The sequence below is a fragment of the Ptychodera flava genome, chromosome 6 (genome assembly GCF_041260155.1).
Source record: "Ptychodera flava strain L36383 chromosome 6, AS_Pfla_20210202, whole genome shotgun sequence".
Taxonomy (NCBI): domain Eukaryota; kingdom Metazoa; phylum Hemichordata; class Enteropneusta; family Ptychoderidae; genus Ptychodera; species Ptychodera flava.
Window position 1 is genome coordinate 23,515,775 of NC_091933.1, and position 24,112 is coordinate 23,539,886.

Sequence of the window (24,112 nt, forward strand, 5' to 3'; positions counted from 1 at the left end):
CTTTTACCTAAAATATATGTTTATGTCAATAAATAAGTGTTATGTCCTTTGTATTTAGTAGGATGGGAGACCTTATGACAACACACGCTTTACCTCATTAATTATGTACACATCTAATTCTGGGCAAGCGAATAGAGCTAGAGATCTGATTTTTTGGCATATAGGGATTAATTAGCAATATAATTTTTTTTTTCAAAATGTCATGTGACCTCGATGACCTTTGACCTTGATTATACATATATATGCATATTTCAGTAACCACAAGTTCTATACCCTCCAATTTTGATAGGATATTAGACCTTAAGATGTCACATCTTGTACCTCATTTATAATGCGCATATGTATTTCTTGGCTGGCCAATACTGCTAGAGGTCTGATCTTTTTTCCCGATTTAGAACCATAACTTAGACATGCCTCATGTGTTTCAAATTGGGAACAACGACATAGACCTATGTGCCCATAGATCTCAACATATACACTCCAGTGATACTTCTTAATGACCATATTTTCCTGCCCCATCAAGACTAATACTCCTATTACAAGTGGGACTATGTCATTGTAAATGACTTGTTGAGTTAATGGTTGTATCACAGTATTCGATATATCTCATTCTGTATTTTTTCCATTTTATATTCTGAATAATTACATTAAACATATTTCACTGTCTCCAGTACATTTCATTTAAGTATTTTCACTTCATGCACTTTATCCCTTTCACACATGTTCAAATATCTGACCAGAGAACAAACACTAAATAGTCCAGGATGGGAGCTACAGTGTCATTGACGCTATTTTTCAATACTGAAGGATCATGTCACCCGTGACAATGCAGTTTTTCATTCACAAGCCACCACCACGATTGCCTTGAGATTTTGTCCTTTTCATATGTGAATTGTCTGTTGCTCATGTATGTGATAGAGGTAAGGATCCTATCAGAGCAAATTAAGGCATCCACATCACTGTCACTGATATTGTTAACCCTTTGAATCTGGCTCGGACATAAGTGTCCGATGACGTCATCGAGTACTAGGGGGTCAAGGTGCAAAGGGTTAAAGGCAATATAATGCAAGAGCACGTATGTCATTTGACCAGGTGGTATGGGATGTATAGGTATTGTGATGTCAGGTGTTATAACGATGGAATGTCATGCATTTGAGTCACCAACATTTGAACCGGATTTGTACAATATCAATTCTTTTCATATGGTAACAGACCGTATCGGATGTGATAAAACCATACTGCAGTGATGGCAACAACCTTGAGCTTGTAGCTCACCACAGGATTGTCGTGTCCACCTGCGCCTCAGCTGGTATGCTGTATCAGTTAGGCCTAAAGTCAGGCCACTTCACACACGTATTTGTCGATGAGGCTGGACAGGCAACAGAACCAGAGTGCTTGATTGCTGTGGGTCTGGTAGCGGGAGAGGATGGACAGGTAAAACTGTGCACCTGTATATAACTGTATTTTGTGCTCAAAGTAATCGAAGTGACTGTTCTAGGTGAATCTGCATATGAATGGTTCCTTAAGATGAGAGGTCATAAAGCTCATGATGTGTCTGTATTTTGTCGAGCACCAAACACCAGCAAGAGCGAGAAAAAATTGAAACTATAATGGTAATCGGAGGGAACATGATAACTAGACATGCATGGAAATAAATGGGTGTAACTCTAATGCCAGGGTGTCAGTAGAATTCAAAAGGCAATGGCATCTTCATCAAAAGGTATTTAACTTGGTTGTAAATCAGTAATGTTGTCTGGCTCTAACACCATTTTAATGGGGTACCCTCCATATCAACAAATACACTATGGAAAGCTAAAGTGGTATCCGAGATTCAAAATCATGTATTTGTAGCTACATATCCTGACCCTAGCAGAAACATTGGATTACCATAATTCAGGTTGATAAGAGAGAGGAGCTCATTCCATCATTGTACAATCGGTATGATATTATCAGTCAAGTAGTTTGGAGCAGCGGGAGAAGATGGACAGGATTTGCAAATATGAATCCGATATTCCAATCATCAGAATTTTGTCATGGAGAATTTGTATGTTAGATTGTTCTTGCAGGAGATCCAAGGCAGCTCGGACCAGTACTGACCAGCAAGGTAGCCATCAAGTATGGGCTGAATGTGTCCTTCCTTGAGAGACTGACGTCAAGACCGCCATATTGCAGGGATGAAGCGAAGTACAAAGCACATGGAAACTACAATCCATATTTGGTAAGAACATCTTATGGGAATGTTTGGTCAGACCATGGATGGACATAATAACACTGTTACCAAAATATCATTATGCCCAAGTTAATATCATTTACAAAAACATAATATTCCTTTCACTTTCACTTGACAGAGCCTGCTGCAAAAGAATCAGTTACATTTCTTTGATATATATAAGTCAACTGTGCATTTACAGGAGACTGTTTAAGTTTCCTCCTCTGTCTACGAAATAGTCTACGTAGTTGTTTGTCCATATTCATGACAAATTGCAATGTTTTACAGACCAGTACAAAAAAAGTGAAGGTGTAAAATTGCCAGCAATGTGCAACAAATGCAGCTCAGGTTAGTTGGTCATGATTGCATGGCCCTTAAGGAAAGCAATGCTCTCAAAACAAAGCTTTGTTCTCGATGTGAGTTGTGAAAAAACCCAGAAATTTCACAAGACTTGAAGCTAAGTGTCATCAACACATATACTATTATCTCCTTATACAGATCTCTAAATTGGTTGACAACTATAGATCCCATCCAGCGCTACTCAAGCTTCCATCACAGATTTTTTATCATGACGAGTTATTGGCAAAAGCTGATGTCAAGATTAGAGAGTGTCTATGTACGTTGGATCTCCTACCAAACAAGGATGCATTTCCAATTCTGTTCCATGGCATTAGGGTAAATGATATATATTGCAATGTTATTTCATCTCATCTATCATTGTGAAAGCGTTATTTTCGGTATTTGCATCCAGTTTAAAACACCTAAATAATGGTCATGATCCTCCCCTAATTTCCAAATGTAATATATGAAGTGATCACATGATGTGTTTACTATAGTCACATGGTTACATCAAGTGGCCACATGCCACGCACATGCTGTATGTTTGTTTCACATGGCATATTTCATGTGGTCACATGATTTGTTTAAACAGTAACGGTCATAGTGAGTTTTCTTATTTTCTCATCCAAAATTGCAAGTGGATATGTATGTGTCTTATACTTCAAATTGTAAAATGGTACGTCAGCAATTTACCTTTTCTTTTCCATGTTCAGTGCTAAACACAAGATGAATTTTGAGGAAACATATTTAATTTTGTCAGTGCATCTTGATTTAAATGCTGATAGTGCTGTAAACACAGACCAATAATAAGATATCTGGCACCTAACTTACTTTTCCAATGTGTAATTTACCTTGGAAATAGGGTGAAGATATGAGAGAAGGTAACAGTCCATCCTGGTTCAATCCAGTGGAAGCAGTCCAAGTAATGAAGTACCTAAGCGCTATGATGAATAACGGTGTCCACAAACTGGAATGGAGTGATGTTTGTGTCATTACACCATACAGGAAACAGGTAAATCTTTAAAGTTGACTCAGAGTATCTGTCAGTAAATTATCAAAACTTCTCTGACAGGACCCATGAAAGGCATTTTTACAAATCTTGGAAATAGAACTCTGAAATCCAGATGATTTAATTCTTAGACATGAAGTGCTGATGTACTTGAAGTAATCCAATGTTTGAAATTCAGGTGGAGAAGATACGTCTTTTGAAAGACAGCCTTGGAATGGGAGACATCAAAGTTGGATCAGTTGAAGAATTTCAAGGACAAGAAAGATTGGTTGTTATCATCTCTACGGTAAAGTGAACTCATTGAACGTTCTTATGTGCGGATGAGCAACATCTATTATAACGTATGCGAAACATTCGGAATTGCGAGAGAGATTGATGCATCATGTGTTATGTTTTCCCAATCTTTTGGAGGGGTTGAGTTCTGTTAATTCTTTTTAGACTCTGATATTATGTACCATAGATATTTGCCCTTCAAAATTGATTCAGAGTTGCCATTTTCAAATATTTTCTCAATTGTGAGATGCATGTATGGAAATTCTTTGCTTTGTGGTTGCGTGGTGGACTACAAGTTGCAGACAATCAACAATGACGAGTTCATTGTGTAATTTTTTAGCTCCGCTGTCAGCGACGCGGAGCTTATCAAATAGGTTGATTTTCCGTCGTCGTCCGTCGTCGTCCGTCGTCGTCGTCCGTCAACAATTGCCTTCTCCTCTGAAACTGCAAGTCCAATTGCTTTGAAATTTTATATGCAGTTCACTTGGGGTGACCACACTTAAGTTTGTTCAAATCGCGGTGAAATTTGCATATTTGTATTTTTGGGGCAATTTTTGGTGTTTTTGGTAAAAAAATCTTCTTCTCTGAAACCGCTTGTCCGATTGCTTTGAAATTTGATATGCAGTTTACTTAGGGTAACTTCAGTCAGATTTGTTCAAATCGTGGTGAAATTTGCATATTTGTATTTTTAAGGCAATTTTTGTCATTTTTGGTAAAAAAATTTTTAAAAATCTTCTTCTTCAAAACTACCGGTCAGATAGCTTTGATATTTGGTACATATGTCCCTAGGGATGATCTATTTCAGATTTGTTCAAATTGTGCAGAAATATGCAAATTTGCATTTTTAAGGCATTTTTTGCCATTTTTGGTCAAAAAATGTATTTCTCAAAAAGTACTGGTCTAATAGTTTTGAAATTTGGTATACAGGTTTCTATAGATGAACTGAGTAATATATATTGAATTTCTAATGAAATCTGAAATTTTGTATTTTTGGGGCAATTTTTGCCATTTTTGGTCAAAAAATGTGTATTTCCAAAACTACTCATCTGATAGCTTTGCAATTTGGTATACAGGTTTTTACAGATCACCTTAATGATATTTGTTGAAATTATGATGAAATCTGCCATTTTGTAATTTTGGGGGCAATTTTGCGAATTTTTGGTCAAAAAATGTGTTTCTCAAAAATTACTGGTCTGATAGCTTTGAAATTTGGTATACAGGTTTCTACAGATGAGTTCAGTAATATATAATGAATTTCTGATGAAATCTGTAATTTTGTATTTTGGGGCAATTTTTGCCATTTTTGGTCAAAACGTGTATTTCCAAAACTACTCATCCGATAGCTTTGAAATTTGGTATACAGGTTTCTATAGATGAACTAAATGATATTTATTAAAAAATAATGATGAAATCTGCAATTTTGAATTTTGGGGGCAATTATTCCCATTTTTGGTCAAAAAATGTGTTTCTCAAAAAAAGTACTGGTCTAACAGCTTTGAAATTTGGTATACAGGTTTCTACAGATGAAGTTATGAACTAAATTTGATCTCTTGAAATTATGATGAAATCTGCAATTTCATTTTTTGGGGCAATTGTTGCCATTTTTGGTCAGAAAATTTTATTCTCAAAAAACTACTGATCAGATAGCTTTGGTTGACATGTTCTTAGGGAAGATACGATGTGATATATCAAAGAAATCTTCAATTGTGTATTTTGCAGCTTATTTTAGCCATTTTTCTGGCCTCTGCATTGAGCTATCAAAGATTTCCACCTTCCTCATCAACATGTGTAAAAAATAGTTATTCTTACATAAACACAGCGGAGCTATATCGGCCGCTAGGTTGCTTGTATGGTGTTAAAGATAGACATGAAGAGGCACAGCAGTTCACTCAGTGGATGCATGATGCAAAATCAATAACATTTCCCGTTTTTCCACTGAAGGTGAGGTCCTCTGAGAACTTGCTTGGTCTTGACACAAGACACAATATAGGGTTTCTTAGCAATCCCAAACGCTTCAATGTTGCCATCACCAGAGCCAAGGCATTGCTCATCATTATTGGTAATCCACATGTCCTTGTCCAGGTATGTTTCAATATGAACTATCGTGTGTGATAGGACTGTCAAAAATGAGTTGCACGAGGCCCTCCCCCTTGGACCACTGGGTCATATAAAGATTGATTCACCAGCAGAGGTGCCTTAAGTGGCAGTTTGAATAAACAGTATTTTCAAAGGTTCAATGCAATTATTCTTTGCTGAATACTGTGTACATTTCAAGTTGATAATGAAGAAGAAGGTGACCGTGAGATCCATTCCGAAAACTCAGTGTGCTAACATGTATACAAATTGCATGAACTTTCAAAGGCACTATTAAAGGATACTCTTACTTTTTGAGAACTATATAAGAGACAAAATATTTTGGTGCAATTGTGTGTACAAGACAGACTATAGAAGCAAAAATATGAGGCAGTCAGGATAACTTTGATCGTTTGGTGGTCGCACAATACTTCTGTCAAACATCTTTCAGACTTTGCAGCTAACACATAACTTATAATGGTCACAACTGTATAACACTGACATTTTGATTTGTATGTATGCAAAACTGCATGGACAATGTTTTCCATTCTGCTAGGACTATTACTGGTTACAGCTGTTGCGCTACTGTGTCAGGAACAATGCCTACACAGGATGTGAACTCCCAAACTTTGATGAGGAAGTGGCTGATGTTCTCTTCACTGAGCATGGTATGGACCTAGACACATCTAAACAGAATACAAGAGAAAACCTCAACTCACCAAGTCTTGCAGAAGAGGACAACGAAGACATCCAAAGCCTGGGTTCAAGGGCTGACCAAGGCATCTGCCATGACACGGAGGAAGACTGTAATGTAACAGATACCCACAACGATCAAGACCTACCAGGCTGTAGTGGACAGGAGGTGATTCAAGCAACAGAGAAATGCCTTGGCGCACTGACTCGGAATGCCGATGAGTACAAACACAAAGCAACTTCTTGTGGAAGAAGGGAGAAACAAGCAGCAGAAGTTGAGTGTAATATGGGTGTAGATGAAGTCACACAAAGTGATAATGCAAGGAAAGACTCACAAAGCCATGAGAAAGTGAAGAATACTGTTGTAGAGGCTGTAACCGATAGTAGTGCCGCTTCAGTAGGCTGCCAAGGAGGAAATTATACTGAGAACAGTAATGATAAGGCAAATTGCAATGATGACATTGGCGATAACAAGGCATTGGAAGACAACAGTTACATCATGAATGGAGAAGGAGAAGGTACAAAGAGATCACCAGGCAACAGCTATACCATCAACAGCAGAGAAGAAGCAAATGATGAGGTCTTTAGTGTGGATGGGGATATTGAAAGGCTTTACTCAGTTACTTGTAATAGTAGTGATTCTGAGAATTCAAAAGACCCAATAAACGAGTTGAATCATGAAGCTTCTACTAATCAAACAAATGGATCTACAACACCTCCTGTTGGTAGTATTACAGATTTTGACAGGGCTCCTACAGAATTTCCATGCTCAAGTCATTCTAATGTTCTATCAGAGACAGAAGAGGGTGATGAAGCAAGTAATTCCACAAACGACGAGATGTCCTCTTCTGAAGATATTGACTTTACAGAGTCTTCAGATGATGCAGCGTCAGACACTCCTTCCAGTGATGAAGGTTCGAGGGTCTCTGGTACAAAAACTCATTTCACCTCATCACTTGGGTCTGACTCCTCATCTTACAGTTGGAGTGGGCAGGATGACTCATCTGACATCTGGAGTGGGCAGGATGATGCCGATGAAGATGAAGATGATAATAACGATGGTACTGGTGAGAAAGGTGCAACTGTACTGAAGAATGATATATCAGAAGATGACAATCAAGCAGATATCCAAAAAGATCCAGAGCAAGAGATGATGGATATCGTTCATGAAAGTAAGAGGGCAACCTGCCATGTATCATCTACGGCTGTAGTTGAAGACTTAAGTCACCTATCCGATTTGCAAAAGTCGGCCATTGACCTTCGCGAGGAATTCATCACTTCAGGGATTCAAGAAGTACATACATCTACACCTTGTACAACAAAGGAGAAATGTCTGGACAAAGAAGTGGATCCGGAAAAAGTCACAGAAAGTAGCAATAGCGTTGATGGCAAAGAGTGCATCCTGAAAGATTGTGATTCTGCCCTGACAGAATTTGACAACTCTGGTGACCAGAATGAAGCAGCAAGGCAGACACTTACAAAGCGTAGATGCAAGGTTGTCTGCAAAGCTGGCAGACACAGAAGGAAGTCTGCAGACGATCAGAGGATGGTTACTTATGAAGAGATTTATGGGAGTCTGTCTTTGTCCAAAGTATCAGATGGCACATTGAATGGGGAGGATCAGTATGGTGATGTGGATGTGATCATTGAAAGTAGCTGTGAGGAGTCTGCCACTGAGGACTGATTCCATGCTGTTACATAACAGCTGAATAGTAACACACAAAGGTAACCTTGTTGTGTTCAGATGGTACATGGTGTGGATCGTAGTAGCCATAAGGGGTCTAATGATGAGGACTGATATGATAATTGAAAGAACCACCTCAAGGACATTCATATTGACACAAATTAGAAAAGCTTTTAGTAGACAGCTGATGAGAACTTTTTTAATACAGTACAATAATCTTTCCTGCGGATATGGATGACTTGATTTCAAAACCTTAATGAAGTATTAGTCTGTCATGGGCTGGTATGATATTCATATTACAATTGATGGCAAGCAAATTTTGTTATCACAGTAGATGTGTAATGCCTGTTTGACATATGTTCATGAATGTCACATATTATTCCAGAGGCAAGGTTATATGTCAGTCTTCAGCCCACTCTCTGCTGTATTCTATGTGTTTTTATGCACAGCTGGGCAAAATGACTTTCAAGGAGTGCATTTGAAAGCCCCGCTGGCACCATTTTATGTACCTTTCCTTTAACATGATAATATTCAATTTTTGTCTCATTCCTTCTAAATTATACCTTTTTAGCTCTATGAGTGCTGTTGGTGACAATACATACATTCCATACTGATCTATCAATGTAAGAAAACATCACACAAAGTCATATTATGTCATTTGAACAGCTCTGCACACATGACTATTGTACACCGGGACCAACAGGGATTTATTATTCTAGTTTGTAACATTAAATGCTAAAATTGAATTCTGTATTGCTGATTGTGGTTTTGCCAAATCAAGTCACCCCATAATCACTGTGATAGCTCATGCGACAATGGGCTGCAGTTTAACATTTCCACTACAGAACAGTAATCTGACATGTTAGTGCATCATTACAGCAAAGCATATGTTGTGTCAAATGTTCTAAGGTAGTGTGTGCCTCGAAAGTGAAAGACTTACATTTTTGCGCCAACTTTCCTCAAGGAATATTCCAACCATTCTATTTCAAAATCAAGAATAAAAATCTGGGGTCACCGTGCAAATTCCGGTACTAGAGACACAAATTACCAAGATTTAACAATATTTGAAATTCTAAATGGCTGCTATCCCGGTGATATCTATGGAGAAAAATAAAATTTTTGAAAAACTAAGAGGGTAAAAAGTTTTCTTTTGCCAGAGCTTTAAAGCCCCACTACCTGTATCTTTTAGCATTATTTCTTACCAGCAAAATTTTTCTTTCAAGCTAAAATAGGTTTGTGAGAATGTACTAATTTAGGTGTTTATCCACTTACTATTAAGTTCCCTCTGGGACTGTATATGCAATTTTGAACAAGATAAAGATTACACTGCGATTCAATGTTTGCCCAAACATTAAATCCCAACCCCATGCGGAACAGCAAAAAACATGGATACTGTGCATGTCTGCACTGAAATCTTCACATAAACTGCACTGAGAAATCCAATGTACAGTAATGCATAGGGGTGAATGTTTTCAACTGTGACATTGTTATGTTCTGTTTCCTTTGTAATATTACCTATTTTGAAAAATGGCGGAAAATCAAAATGACCGTTAAAATTTGAATTTACTTGACAACTGTTTCACAATTTAATGGTTTCCTAATGCAGTAAAAGCCCATATCCCTTCAGAGGGATATAATTCAGAGGAAACCAGGAGAGAATAGGAAGATATTTTGAGGTCAACAAATTTCAAGAGTTACAGCTAGTGGGGCTTTAACATGAACCCCCACAGGTTGTAGATCAGATAAGAATTGTAAAAGTTTGAGAATCCTTGAGGCACATTCTACCTTAAGATCAGGCAAAAAAATAAGAAGCCCAGACGAAGTGATGTTCTTATTTTATTTATTTGTATCAATGGATGTCACTTCTTTGAGTGTGGATCAAACACATTCATGGGATATAGGGTACTGATTTTACTCTTGTCCTGTCATCTTTCTCTTTGATTGTAGTTTTTACTTCAAACTCTTATCTAATTGTCTAATCTCCTTGAGCGAACTACAGCTCTTGATACTTCAACAACAATTGTTTTCACACTATATCTGTTTTGCACACTCCATCCACCCTCCCAGGTAAAACTAAAAAATAAAACACAATTGCATATCATGACTGGCAACACTCTCTGCCATGGAAATGCCATGAGATCAGAGGTAGTGAATGTTTTGAATGAAGTTTTGCTTATTGTGAAATTCATGAAGGGCAGTAAAGTTACTCTGTTATAATCCAATTACAGTAAACTAAAATACATTTATTTCAGTTGTGGTCATTTATAGGAACTTTTTCTTTCCTAACACAAACTCTGCATACATGGTCTAAATTCTCACTGAAGTAGCAACATTCCACAGAGGGTATGATCAGAATCCCAGAATACCAACATAGTTCATTAAGGTGGGTGACTACTCACAGTAAAAGTATTGCGAATTTTATATGTTGTAGGAGGTAGGTAATAGTGGGAAGTCAAGAAATATAATGAACATGGGCCAAAGTCCCTGAAGCTACTATAGACATGGATACAAAATTAAGTATTCCTGACTGTATGAAATTATCTCACTTAGGTCATCCGAGAGACATGTAAACCAAATATTAAAGCTGTCTGATCAGCGGTTTTGAAAAAACAAGCGACTCAACAGTTGACAGAGCTCTGCTGTGTTATGTAGAGAATAACCTTTTGTGACACATGTATTGATGAAAAGGTGGATATCTTTGATAGCTCATTTCAGGATGGCCTGACCAAAAATGGAAAAAATTCCGTAAAAATACAGATTTGCATATTTCATCAGACTATATTAGTCTATAATAGCAAATAAACGAGAGTTAATTACATTCTAATTAAAGTAAACAAGACTTGCTTAAATCAAGATTTACGTCATAAAAAAAACAGCATATCTGTCAGGTTATAAAGAATCTTGAGGCTGGTTATCTTTTAATATCAGTATTTTCATCCTATTAACCAAGCACATTTTAACTTTCAAATTAACATTGTAAGTAAGTTCTGTTGAATAAGTTGAGACTGTACGTACTCAGAGAAAGCACACTGAAGAGACAAATGTTTGAAACTTAAGAAGTTCAAGGTCATCAAAAGCATTATAAGGAATCATGTTACACTTTCATTGCACTGTTTACACAGATTGCATAATTGCTATAAATTGCACATGAGGAATCTTACAGCCCAGCTTTACCATAAAAACCTTATCACTTGGACCACTCTTTAATTGACCACTCTATTTTTTTCCTCAAAAGTAATTTTATCCTTACCAAGTCAACCATAAATGGAAATTAGAACTTTCTCTATCTCTATTTATTTGACCACCCTATCATGACAAACTATTATGAGCAATTTCTTTTAGATAACATAAATGGTGGTTCAGAATATATCAAAGTTGGGATTCAGGAAAGTTGCCTTTACATGTTTTAATCCTCCAAGATGGTAAGCATTTCACTATGAACTGTCAAAAAAAGTTGAACTTTCTGATAATTCCACACTAAAATATTTTGGCTTTGATGATTTCCTAATTAATTCAATTATTTAAAATCATATTAATTATTTTTTCTGGGTGAATTGATAGGGTTTATACAGTACAAGAATTACATACAATGTAAGTCAAATTTTGACCAAAAATGACCAAAAAAATCCTTAAAAATACACATTTGCATATTTCATCACAATTTGAACAAATCTAAGTTGGGTTATCTCTAGGGACCTGTATACCAAATAACAAAGCTGTCTGACCAGCGGTTATGAAGAAGAAGATTTTTTACCAAAAACACCTTTTTTGCATGAATTTGCCTATTTTCAACAATATCAAAAAATTAAAAAAAACAGTTTCTCAAAATCATATTTTTCATCTACACAACAAATATCAAATCAGTAAGTACTGTGGTTCTCAAGATATTTGAGTGGACGGACACCTCACAAACGGACATACATACATACATACATACATACATACAGACTGACGACGGATGCCGGACGGATACCCATCCCAATAGCTTCTATAGACTATAGTCTATAGTAGCTATAAAAAGCAACCTAGTGGCAGATTACGAGCTCCGCTCTTAGTTTTCACGAAAACAAAAATAGAATCACTGCATAGCAACCAAAATTATGTTCGGAGAAAAATGACATGGCTAGGGAAAATTGCAATTTTTCTTAGACTCAGATTAGTCAAATGGTGCATCATTCTGTTACATGGGAAGAGTGAGCTACCTCCAGATATGCATTCTGGTATTAATGTCCAAAACATTCATGTACAAATGCTTTTTCCAGTTCGATTTAAAACAGGTCTGCATCTTGGAAAGTTACATCAACACCTGCCATTTTCTTGCGATACTCTGCATCAAAGCGCTCATTCTGAGCAACAGTGAAGTAATTCTTCCAATCAGCAATAACCCCTGTAAATAAAACACCAAAACTTGTTAAAACTAAATGATTCTCCCACATAATCTGATACAGGACTCCAAATCACTTGTGTGAATTTTAGAGAGGATACCATGGCTTTTGAGCAGTTTTACTAAAACAAAGTTGTGGGCATAATAACTGTTCCACATTCTGTTTTTCACCAACTTAGATGGCTCAATATGAAAATCTTCCAATACATCAGGGCCATTTGATTGGCCAGTGTAAATCAACATTCTATTTTTCACCACCATAAATGGCTCATACGTAAATCTAATACATCAGGGACATTTGATTGGCAAGTGTAAAATTTCATTGAAATGGTGGAAGTGGTGAATTCGTTTTCAACATTTTTCGCATGTTATTTAGTGTCTAAAAGGCAACCATGAACTTTGTGCAGGGCATAATTAAACTGCATAGAAGAGATAACACAAAAAGATCCCATAAATGTGGGAGATCGTTCACTGCAATGAAAGTTGATTTCATTGGATAGGTTTTGTTTCCACATTCTGCAGTTTGCTTGTGCATACCTTTGCGAACAACTATGTTCTTTTCCTTGCTGCCGAAATCAGTTCCACGATTATTTACAGACTTATTCGTTCTCATGTTATCAAATGAACACTTCTTTACTATTTCTTCCAGCTCTTCTTCCGAAATCTTGTTGGCAATCAAGAAATCAGCTATTTTCAAGATATTATGGCTCATATCCTATGGAGAGAAACACATTGAAAATTAACAGTTTTCCTTCCAAACAATAGTAATAACTTTGGAAATCTCTCTTCTGTGTATCATTTTGACCATTTTAAATATACTGGGTGTATTTGCTGTGAAAAGAAGTGCTGCGTGAAGAGGTTTTCAGTTCAGGCAAAGCATACGTTTGAATATTAGGCCATTATACTGCTCATCATGTAAGCTGGTAAAAGGATATATGTATGTATTTATGTATGCATGCATGCATGCATGCATACATGCATGTATGTATGTATGTATGTATGTATGTATGTATGTATGTATGTATGTATGTATGTATGTTGTATGTATGTATGTATGTATGTATGTATGCATGCATGCATGCATGTATGTATGTATGTATGCATGTATGTATGTATGTATGTCCCCTGTAAAACTTGCAGACATCCGTTTCCTGTCCACTGTGTAGAGTTATAACAAGTTTCACAGATGGGATTTATTAAGATGAATGGGCAGCTTCAAAGAATATGCAAAGAATATGACACAGATAAAAGTGAAAATGCCCCCCAAAAAACCAAACTTTGGAAATACTGGTCGGCTTTCATATTTGGTAGATGTATTCACTGCGATGCTGTGACCTATGTAGGTTTCAATGCACATGAAAGCTCCATATAAACTTTCAGAATGTTTCCTCATTTGTGGAAGAAATCTTAAATACTTTTCTATGAAGCTACTTGTCTGATAGCTTTGTCAACTGGTTTAAGAATCATACAAACCACCTTATCCAAATTCATTCAAAATAATGGCAAAATTCACATTTTGGAGCCAATATTCCCATTTTTGTTTACAGTAGGTTTTTTTCCTCCAAAGACGTTTATCACAGCTTAAAGCTATCATATGTATAATCTCACAGAGATGACTCAATGATGATGTATTAAACTGATGAGAAAATGTTTGACATTTCTGCTATTAATCAGTATACTTGCAAAAGTAACCAACTACACTGGAATCCTGAATGATCAGTATTTATGCCAAAGTCACGCAGTTGCAGTAGAGACCCTCAAAAATATAACCCAATGACAAAAACATTAAATTTTTATCAACAATAATTGTAATCATAGAACTATTAATACTAAGGTAACAAGTACAACAGTGAATTTGGCATACATACTGATCATCATTGAAGATTTGGTACTTTTTGTAAGAATACAGTAACAACAGGAATATTAAATTTTTATCAACAGTATTCATAATGATAAATTTATTAACAACCATTGTTTTACACGTTTGTTTTAACTAATAATGTCTTATGGCCCTGTTTGGACGTTGGGAAGAGCAGCGAAAGGAATGACTCTTGAAGTAGCCTTAAATTTCGTCTGTCAATTGTGCGTCATTTCTGATCAAATCACAGTGTAATCCATGCTATTTTTCGGTTTTTTTTAGAAAAATGTCAATAATAAGCTCACCCGTACGACATCTTCGTAATGTAGAACCATAACATTTTCTCTATCTTTTAAGGACAGCCAATGCTTGGTATGTTCAAACCACGAGCCGAATGTAACTAGAAGGATGAAAACAGCTAATGATTAATGCAGGCTCATAAAGGTTATAATTGTACACCTATATCTGTAAGCTATGGAGTATCATCGAACTAATTTTCAGTATACAAGGATGTATTGCGGAGAACAAATAATTATTGGTGTCAATGTGCACTATTGACCTTTAACCTCAAGTTTTTGTTTGTGAATATCGGGGGGTGGGGAAGATTTCACTTTTTTTCAAAAAAATTACATCTGACATTGACTTAATCATGCAGTAAATGATTTTCAGTCTAAAACCTGTGAATTTATGTGAAATTCTGCTGCTGAACTGCAATGTCTAGCACGTGCACTGCACTTCTGTAACACACTGAACGGGTTCTCAGTCGCAGTCGTGCAGTCTGCTCACGATAGCACCATGCAGTGTGCAACATGGCATTCTCAAAAGGCTATATTTTCGACTTTTCTCATAAAAACAGAAGGTGTAAAGGTTATTCACAAAATACCGGCTATTCTAGTCATCATAAATTACCAATACAAAATGAGGCAGGCAAAGAGTACAGTACGCTGAACGTATACCGATCAGCGATATCATCAGCCCCTGCGAAACTTAACTGGGATGATAACATTCACACATATACAAATCATAACGACAGGGGCAGGATTACAAAGAACAGTAAAACATGGCTACCAATAATGACTGTGCTCGGGTACGTGCATGCATGCATGCAGGAGTAAATAAACCAAGCATGCTATAGCATGGATCTTACAAATAGGACTGACTATGTTCTCAGTTTAGGTGCTTATGCCCCTAAAATTGAGGGCTACACGGACATTTTCCAGCCGCGAACAGAACAGATGAATAACATCAAATCTAGTCTTGAGAATACAATACTTCTGACGGTGAAACAAGTTGAAATTTTACTGACCTTCACCATCCAGAAAATTGTCCAGAAATTCACTGAAGGATGTATTAGGATTAAAAGCCTGCTGAAAATGATAATAAGACACGAATGTGCGTCTTTCGGGTTTCTAACTAGGTAAAGTACCTGGAAAGGAACAAAGATGTTGATTGAATATTACAAATGTATATATTCATATGTTTGCAAATCACATGAAACGATGAGAAAATCGGCAATTCGTACCTGAGCCATAACAGCTACTGAGATTCATGTCCTCAATAATATAATGGATTGCTGTGAACGGTGGCAGAGTAATATAATATAGGATCAATAAAATTCAATCTACGTTACTACATTCCAATGTGTGAGCAAGGACGCAAACTGTGATCGCGTTTACTATGCAACTACTGTACCTAGACAAAATTCGACACGCCCTCAACATTGTACCAATATAATTAACATTTCAATGTTAACGTTTGGCAGTGTTTTTTTATTTTTGTAATCAACAGTTCAACATGAATATCCTAAATTGACGATCATCTTCACTTAATTTGCATATTACGTACGATACATTACTGTTACTGATACTGTTAATGGCACAACTGTTACTGGCAACAGCACCAGTGATGATGGCAAATTCATTTTCACATCCATATGAATTTTGTGCTGCCTTTAGCTCGATGACAAATTATTCTTCATACATAGCAATATGAAATATGGACCAGATGAGTTTGTTTAAAAATTGAATTGGTTCATTTTGAATGGTTTGAATGAAATGCTGTGTTCTCACTTTGTGCATCGGTAACGATCACCAGAATGACAGTGCCTGAAGGCATCGCCAGACAGACATCGTGGACAGATATTATTATATATATATATATATATATATATATATATATATATATATATATTAAATTGCGCGATGTCATTTATAGTATACATTTTTTTAGCTCAAACAACGCGACATACCGAATACGACTTAGGTCGCATAATTTGTACGATCGATCGATATCGTTTCGTCAATGATGGAGTGTTTCTGCAACAACTGAACGAGATAGTCTGGTAGGTACTGTTTACACACTAATGCTAAACCCTTTGAGCACCTGTCAAGTTTTTTTTGCCTTTATAAAATATACCCCAGCCATTTTTCAGATTTTTGCCAAAATTTTGATGAAAAACTGTAGCCAATGAAATGTGATGTCCATTTGTTCTAAAATTATCAAACAAATTTCAGAAAAATTCTAAAAATTGTAAAATGCTGTTCTAAAATTATGGCGGGAAAAATTACAGCACTCAAAGGGTTAATCCATGTTCAAGCCATGGCCCCGTGTAAATATCTAAGAGGTGTTCCTGATAGGAAGTTTATCTACATTCTACTGATAGTGATACCATGTAAATAAGGTAAATATTTGATGGGAGTTGCCTTCTAAGTTTAATTTCTGCGCATAGACACAGATAATGTGTGAGCCGATTATTGTGACATCTTTTTCCACTTCATATTTGTAGTAACGTCGACACGCACACGAGCACAGCATTGCATTGTAACAACAATCGACAAAATGTATGTAATGCTTTCCAGAACACCCTGCCGCCCCTCGTTTGATGCAACTGTAGTTATGGAAAACACTGCGAGATTACGTCACCTTTGCCTTTTTTTCAAACATCTGAGGTGGCGCTAATTGGCGGGATAAATGAGTTTTGATGAGTCTAGGCGATGGAAGGGTTTGCAAAATCTCAAATTCCGGCTTTTCCTTCCCGGGGTGGTGACGCTCAAGAAAAGGAATCCTATCTCGCAGCTGTACTTCTGTTGGAGCTGTTGCGTCTTCATGATCGACGATGAGAGAGACAATCTGCTGCATCATGACGGTTCCTGCGAAGCAAAAAGTGTGTTCAAGTGTGTGTAAGCATACACGTGAACAAACTGACGTATCGGAAGATAAATGTGTAATAAAGACAGACGTATGGACCAACACAGGATGATAGGTAGGTAGGTGGGTAGGTAGGTAGGTCGGTCTAGGTAGGTTCGTACGTAAGTGGATAGCTGGATCGCTGCACATCGGTGGGTTGATGGGTGGGCAGACAGACAGATCTGACAGACAGCTAAATGACAGAAAGCGATAAAGATTGATTGATTGATTGACTGAGTGACTGCGCATGAAGCATGAACCCAATCCGGCAAAAATTTTACAATGACACGCTCGGTGGATTGAAGCTCTCTATACAAAATAAAAATCAATGATGTCTTCTTCGGGTCAATGCTTTGTAGAATCTCAGCTTAAAGGGCGGTGGTCGTCGGAACGGCGCTCAAAGGTCGCTAGGGACCCCTGCGAACTGATATAAACACTATATCGACTACTACGACTGATATAAACACTAAGTTGGCGATTGATGAAAGTTAAAACATGTTTGTCTTAATGTGCATCGTAAGATTTAAATGTCGCAGCTATTTGGACATTATGCCTCTATATATAGTGCATGAAATACATTGTTTGGTAACAAGAAAGTTGCACATGCGCAGTTCCGACGACCACTTCCCTTTAAGTAAGACAGACGATGCAATTGTTCAGATGAAAAACTCTATGTTAGTGGCAAGCTCAAAGAAAATTTTTAATTTCCAGTCGACAGTTTTACTATAACACTTGTCGGGTAGCATGAGGTCAAATGTCAGACGACTGCGTCTAATGTAAAATGTAGCTACCCCTCACAACGTTATTCAAATATCTATGCCCACCTGATCGAGGATAAGTCACGACAAATACGTCGTCTTCTCTCACTTCAAAAGTCTCCATGGCCTCCAAGCAATATTTGGGAAACACCTTGTCCAGAAATGGGATCCCCTTGTAGCGGTAGAATCCGCCAACTAAGTTTGCCATGTTTTTGTCGTGTGAAATTTTTGACTCAAACTTTGTTGAGTGCAACTGAACTGCCGGACCTGTAATACAACAAATGGTCTTGTACAGTGGGTTTATGGTGATATTTATGGTGTATATATTATTTTCATTGTGACAACTGACAAAATTATCTCGACGTGATTGTTGGGTTTTTTATCAATGAGACCAAAGTACGAGCAAAAAAACACGTTACGATCATGAACAACTGACCGCGTTGCAAAGCAAACATATTGTCAAAGCAAACAGAGACGCCATAGATGTTATGTTTCAGACGATAATAAGCGAATCATTTGACTTGTGTCTACCAGTATAGCAATCGAGGTACTGGCCGGTTTTGACGATGTGTTTTATGGACTAAACAAACAGTTTATTTAACAACGAGTAGAACTTGTAAACGAGTCTAGATCGGTTTTTCTCAACAATTAGCATGTGTTAGAATGATCGGACACTAACAAAATGGTTCCGAAATGTATTCCGAAAGTAAACAGCGCGAAACGATAAGAAGCTCCTACCCTCTACCACTTTGCAGGTGTCACCTCAGACGAAACTAATTGTCGGAGATATCGCCGATGACGTCATGAGCGTTTCTTCCACAAAGCTTTTCGCGACTGCCAAGGTGCACACGATCACATTTCACCTTTGCCACAATGCCGACGCGTGCATATTTATGGAGACTTTCCACTGTGATTTATGGGTAGGTTGATAAAGAAAGGGTAACACAGTAAAAAAATAATTGAAACAGGATTCCCTTGTTGTAATTCAAGGTGAAAGAAAAGCAAAATTGGTTCAAATGCAGTGCGTCTGAATGCGTCGTCTTAAGGTCCACAATCAATACGCTTTATTTACTCATGGTCGATGCTTCGACCTCCATCTTGTAATAATATGTACTTTGTGAGTATCCTCACACACAGCATGAATATTAATCCAGCCAGGGTAATATGATAATATCTAAATTCAATGCTCGTAATTTTTAATTTTCTTTTATTTTTGTTGTGTTTTATTTTGTACCCCTTTTCAGAGAATTTTTTGACAGAGGTGAGGAGGTGAGGGAGGTATTAAAAAGTGTGCAAAAATATATCTTACACGATAAAAATCCGTGTATTGTCCGAGTTTACCTGTCACGTGAATTTGTGTCAATTTTAGTGTAAATGTTCACATAATTCCGATATCGAATATTTCTATCTTAGGCTACGTTCACAAATAACGGTGGGTGGGGTGGGGTGAAGGGGGGGCCGGAGGAATCTGAAATCTTATTTTTTTCAGATCCCCCTCGATACCCTCAAAAAATTTCAAGTCCCCTGGCTATGTGATCAAAAATGTTCAAGTCCCACCTATATTAAACACCTATTGCCTGGCCATGCCGAATAAAGACCAGGGTATAGGTGTTTTATAACACACAACATGCTCATGTTGTATTGTTATATAGTTTTTAATGTGGTTTGATATTTGCACCTCAACAATCATTGTGACAAGTTTACTGGGCGATATTTCCACAGCGGTTTCATTTACAACTTTCTTTCAAAAGATATTCTAAGCATACTAGCGACATCCTTAGTTGCACTTTAATCTTTTCCGTCGATGAGCTGTTTAAGTTCCTACGCTGTTGGAATGTTGGAAAATGTTGGAAAATCTGTTTTAGAGAATGTGTCGTCACCTATCCCGGACGCATATCACGCTCTAGTCACCCACCATTGTTGCAAAGCTGCAGACGACACTACGGTCACGTGACCGGGCACTTTTCCAAATTTGGTCAGAACTATTTCCCTAGGGAAATAGCTTTTCAAAAAATATCCTCTGACGTCACTTTTGTCGATCCGGTGGGGACTAGACGTATCTATTTTCTCGTCACGTGACGTATTCTGGCGAATCGCGACACGGAATGAGCATGTGGCGTGTTATAATATCATATAGCTGAATATTTATGAGGGATACACACAAAGTAAAAAATAATCATGTATTGGGCAGTTCTGCGCGCACGTGTTCGACACTACCTGTTTTTACGTTTTGTAGAGCCATATTCCCAAGGCAAGATCTAAATTGATGCATTTAGACGAATGCGGTAAGTAGACAGCAAGAAACCGTGTTTGATACATTGCATAGAAATATTGACAAAAGAATCAACAGTTGCAACTTCTGCCCCGTCACTAGGCCTAAGTCTTTTAATGAAGAATCATAAATGTTCAGACTTTTCAAGATAAAAGTCATGAAATGTGCAAAATGTTTTAGATTTTGTTTAAACTATTACTAACATTACAACAATTTGATGACATTCAGATGTTATTCATTTTTCATTTGAATTTATACCTACCAAACCGGAACATTACAACAATTTGATGACATTAAGATGTTATTCATTTTTCATTTGAATTTATACCTACCAAACCGGAATCGGGAAATGTAAAAAGTAAAAGGGAACCAAAGATTTTCAGGTCCCCTATAGGCAGAGCAAAACTCTCAAGTTTCCCTCTACTACCCCAAAATTTTCGAGCCCCCCCCCCCCCTCCCCCTCCGTGGTTTTGTGAACTCAACTTTAGGTCTACTTGTTCAGGTATTGTAGACCTGCTCCTATGCATCTTCGCGATACCTCCCTCAAAATTATTCATTACCGTGTTTGATACTAGCTTGTGGCATTTTAAAATAATTTAGACTTGGACTTGCTTCCTACGGGAGTGAGTCTGTCTGTCGCAGCTCACTGACTGTGACATTTATGGAATCGTAGATTTACGCGAGGAGATTGATGAGCAGCAGTTGAATGTTCCGAATGCCATCATCAGATTGCGCACAGTTGAACTTTCCCGAGAGTCAAAGTCTGCCGAACATTAGCTGCAATAATTGTAGTCCACGGACCGTGCGCCGGCTTTTTCTTTCTGACGTGTTGGGCTGTGTAGCGCCGGCCCGTAGGGCCCGTAGGCCCGTGGGCTACAATTATTGCAGCTAGCGGAACACGAGATAAGTCATCTGAGAAAAATGACCTTTGAGGGTGTTTGCTCAGCCATTTTACTCTCGTATGTGGGCGATTTTCCTTTTGTGGCGTTGAGTAAATATTCAACATGTTTGATATTTTTGCCTCGCGAGGAAAATTCCTTACTGTGTGCGCCAGAGAAAGTGACGTCCATTTTACTAACGTGTGCGCGTGGAAATCACATGACAGTACAAAATGACCGCAGGGGCAAAATATATAAAACATGTTGAATACTCTGCTCAACGGCACAAGAAGCAAAAAAAGTCTAGTTCAAAGATTACGACGGTTAAGTTATGAGTTTTTTATTGTAATGCTCTCTCTCTCTCTCTCTCTCTCTCTCTCTCTCTCATCAATTTATTGAGCAAACTTGGTACAAAGTTTGAATTTTTCTCCGGACAAGAATTCTTTTTTCACCCTTTTATTATCATCGTATACGATTGTGAGCCGGGCTGGGAATACATTAGACTGTCGACAGTCTTTTGCGCCATTTTCGTCGCTGCAGTAGCGCTGGACACGGTGCACGGTTGAGTCGACGGTCGATTTCCAGAGCAAGCACACAGGGTTTCCTCGGGTATTGTTGGTATTGTTGTCGGCGAGGGCGCAGCGGCTCAGAGCAGTGCCTCCTGCCTTCGACTTACGCCTTGGGCCACAGTCCCTCGTGAGCTATTCAGCTCTGGGAATATTGAGAAGGGTCCGCTGACATCCCTCCGAGCTCAGACATTATCTCCGTCCTGTGGCGGAGCAGGTCAAAATTTTGCATTAGTTCATTGCGCATGCTAGGTAGACATTAGCAATATGACGATCTACGTAAGACGCAGTCTTGGCAATATGACAAGCCTATGGAAGACCGGTCACGACATGCGACATGCGACCTGCGACTTCAAAACTGCGACCTGCGTCCTGCGAGTTTGAAACATACGACCTGCGACTTCGGCATTTAGACCAAGGTGTAGGCCTAACCTGCGACTTCACAACAGCGACCTGCGTCCTGCGTGTTTGTCAAACTGCGATATCAGTCTTGATTTGTTCGCACCATTGCTCTGAACACGAACCTGAAAAACACGAGGGACACCATTGCACTATATTAAAACAGCCGGTTTACCGCATTCTCGCGACCAGAGCATTATTTTCGCACCGCTGGCCTACGCAAAAATCGGCCAGCGAAAGAATTCAACCAGCGATAGAAGTGCATGAAGCTGTGACGGTAGAGAATTCCACAAACGAAGAGCACAAATTTATTTTCCTTCTTACGAAAGGCAAACCGATCTGAAATAATGCAATAGCAATAGGGTTTTAAACGTCTACATCAGTGTTTAATAGTTTCTGGAACTTTTCTGCCTACATGATCTAAAATATTATATACACACAAAAATAATATGTACATATTATAGTATGTACATATTAGGCTTAAAGACTGAAAATAGGATTGTAGGAGGGTTTAATTATGTCCTGTTTTACAGTTTTAACTCGCGTTATCTATAAAGAACTTGAGTCGGTCTCTGGCTATTCATGGTTAGCAAATATGTTTGCACTTCTGTCAATATCAGTATTATTTTAACTGCTTTACTTTGCATATGTTATTTGTGTAGACAAATGTAGTCCGAAGTTAACCAGTAAGAATATTTTTATTTTTCCAACTGAACAAAAGTTGGATCAATTCGATTTTTTGACGAAAAGTAAAAATGAAATTAGACGAAAAGATGGCAACATCCGATGATCAATCACTAGAGAATTGGAACAAAACTGGAAATGTTAGAAAATGAACGACAATAACTGAAAATTCGAATGTTTGCAATGACACTGACGCAGTTATGATACAGGGGGACAACTGATGAATTAAACAGACAGCTAGATGGTTATACCACAGTGAAATGAGGATAAATACCAGAGATTTCTAAAAATCAAAAAGTTTGTCGATAACATAAGGAAAGCGAGGTAAGGCAGACGAAGAATATCTAAAATAATTTGAAATTATAATATAAACATATAAATGCCTATCACGTAGCATATTATTTTCCATGCATTAACACGGACTGTCAACATTTCCGTCATAAAATTATCTCTCCAGATGAAAATGAGTGAACTGGTGTGTACATGAATTGAGTTTTGCCAGACTTGGTGAACGATTTACCAAAGCGAAAGCAATGGCTTATTAATTGATCGGTGTTGAACGTTAAATCTCCTTTCCACGTTTTACCCTTTGAGCGCTGTAATTTTCTCCCACCAAAATTTTAGTGCAAAATTTTACCAATTGTTTGATTTTCTGTAATTTTTTGATAATTTTGGACCAAATCGACATCACATTTCATTGGCTACAGGTTTTTCCCAATTTTTTTGCAAAAATTGACAGGGGTTTATTATATAAAGGGGACAAAAATAGACTTTGGCGCTCAAAGGATTAAAGTTCACGCAAGACGCCTCCAATCTAATACTGAGGAAAACACCATGAAACGTTACG

General features: G+C 37.6%; 2 protein-coding genes across 3 annotated transcripts in view; one reads left to right on the forward strand and one right to left on the reverse strand.

Annotated features, from left to right (window-relative positions):
* Window positions 1-905: 905 nt before the first annotated feature.
* On the forward strand, window positions 906-8,280 carry LOC139134394 (uncharacterized). The gene is made up of 8 exons (XM_070701256.1): window positions 906-920; window positions 1,213-1,434; window positions 2,054-2,218; window positions 2,708-2,884; window positions 3,411-3,560; window positions 3,736-3,843; window positions 5,772-5,912; window positions 6,460-8,280. The coding sequence occupies exons 1-8, from the start codon at window positions 906-908 to the stop codon at window positions 8,278-8,280; spliced, it is 2,799 nt and encodes a 932-aa protein (XP_070557357.1).
* Window positions 8,281-10,103: 1,823 nt separating this feature from the next.
* Window positions 10,104-24,112, reverse strand: part of LOC139135240 (sulfotransferase 1C3-like) — a 43,824-nt gene continuing 29,815 nt past the window's right edge. Inside the window, exons 1-7 of one of the 2 annotated variants that reach the window (XM_070702530.1) lie at window positions 19,205-19,522; window positions 18,533-18,733; window positions 17,445-17,671; window positions 15,829-15,948; window positions 14,828-14,922; window positions 13,202-13,379; window positions 10,104-12,667 (exon numbers count right to left, since the gene is read on the reverse strand). In XM_070702530.1, coding sequence (XP_070558631.1) covers window positions 14,875-14,922; window positions 15,829-15,948; window positions 17,445-17,671; window positions 18,533-18,674 — 537 coding nt within the window. In that variant the 5' untranslated portion in view covers window positions 18,675-18,733; window positions 19,205-19,522 and the 3' untranslated portion in view covers window positions 10,104-12,667; window positions 13,202-13,379; window positions 14,828-14,874. Of the gene's footprint in view, window positions 12,668-13,201; window positions 13,380-14,827; window positions 14,923-15,828; window positions 15,949-17,444; window positions 17,672-18,532; window positions 18,734-19,204; window positions 19,523-24,112 lie in introns of those variants that run through there. The other variant, XM_070702529.1, reaches the window with a different exon arrangement.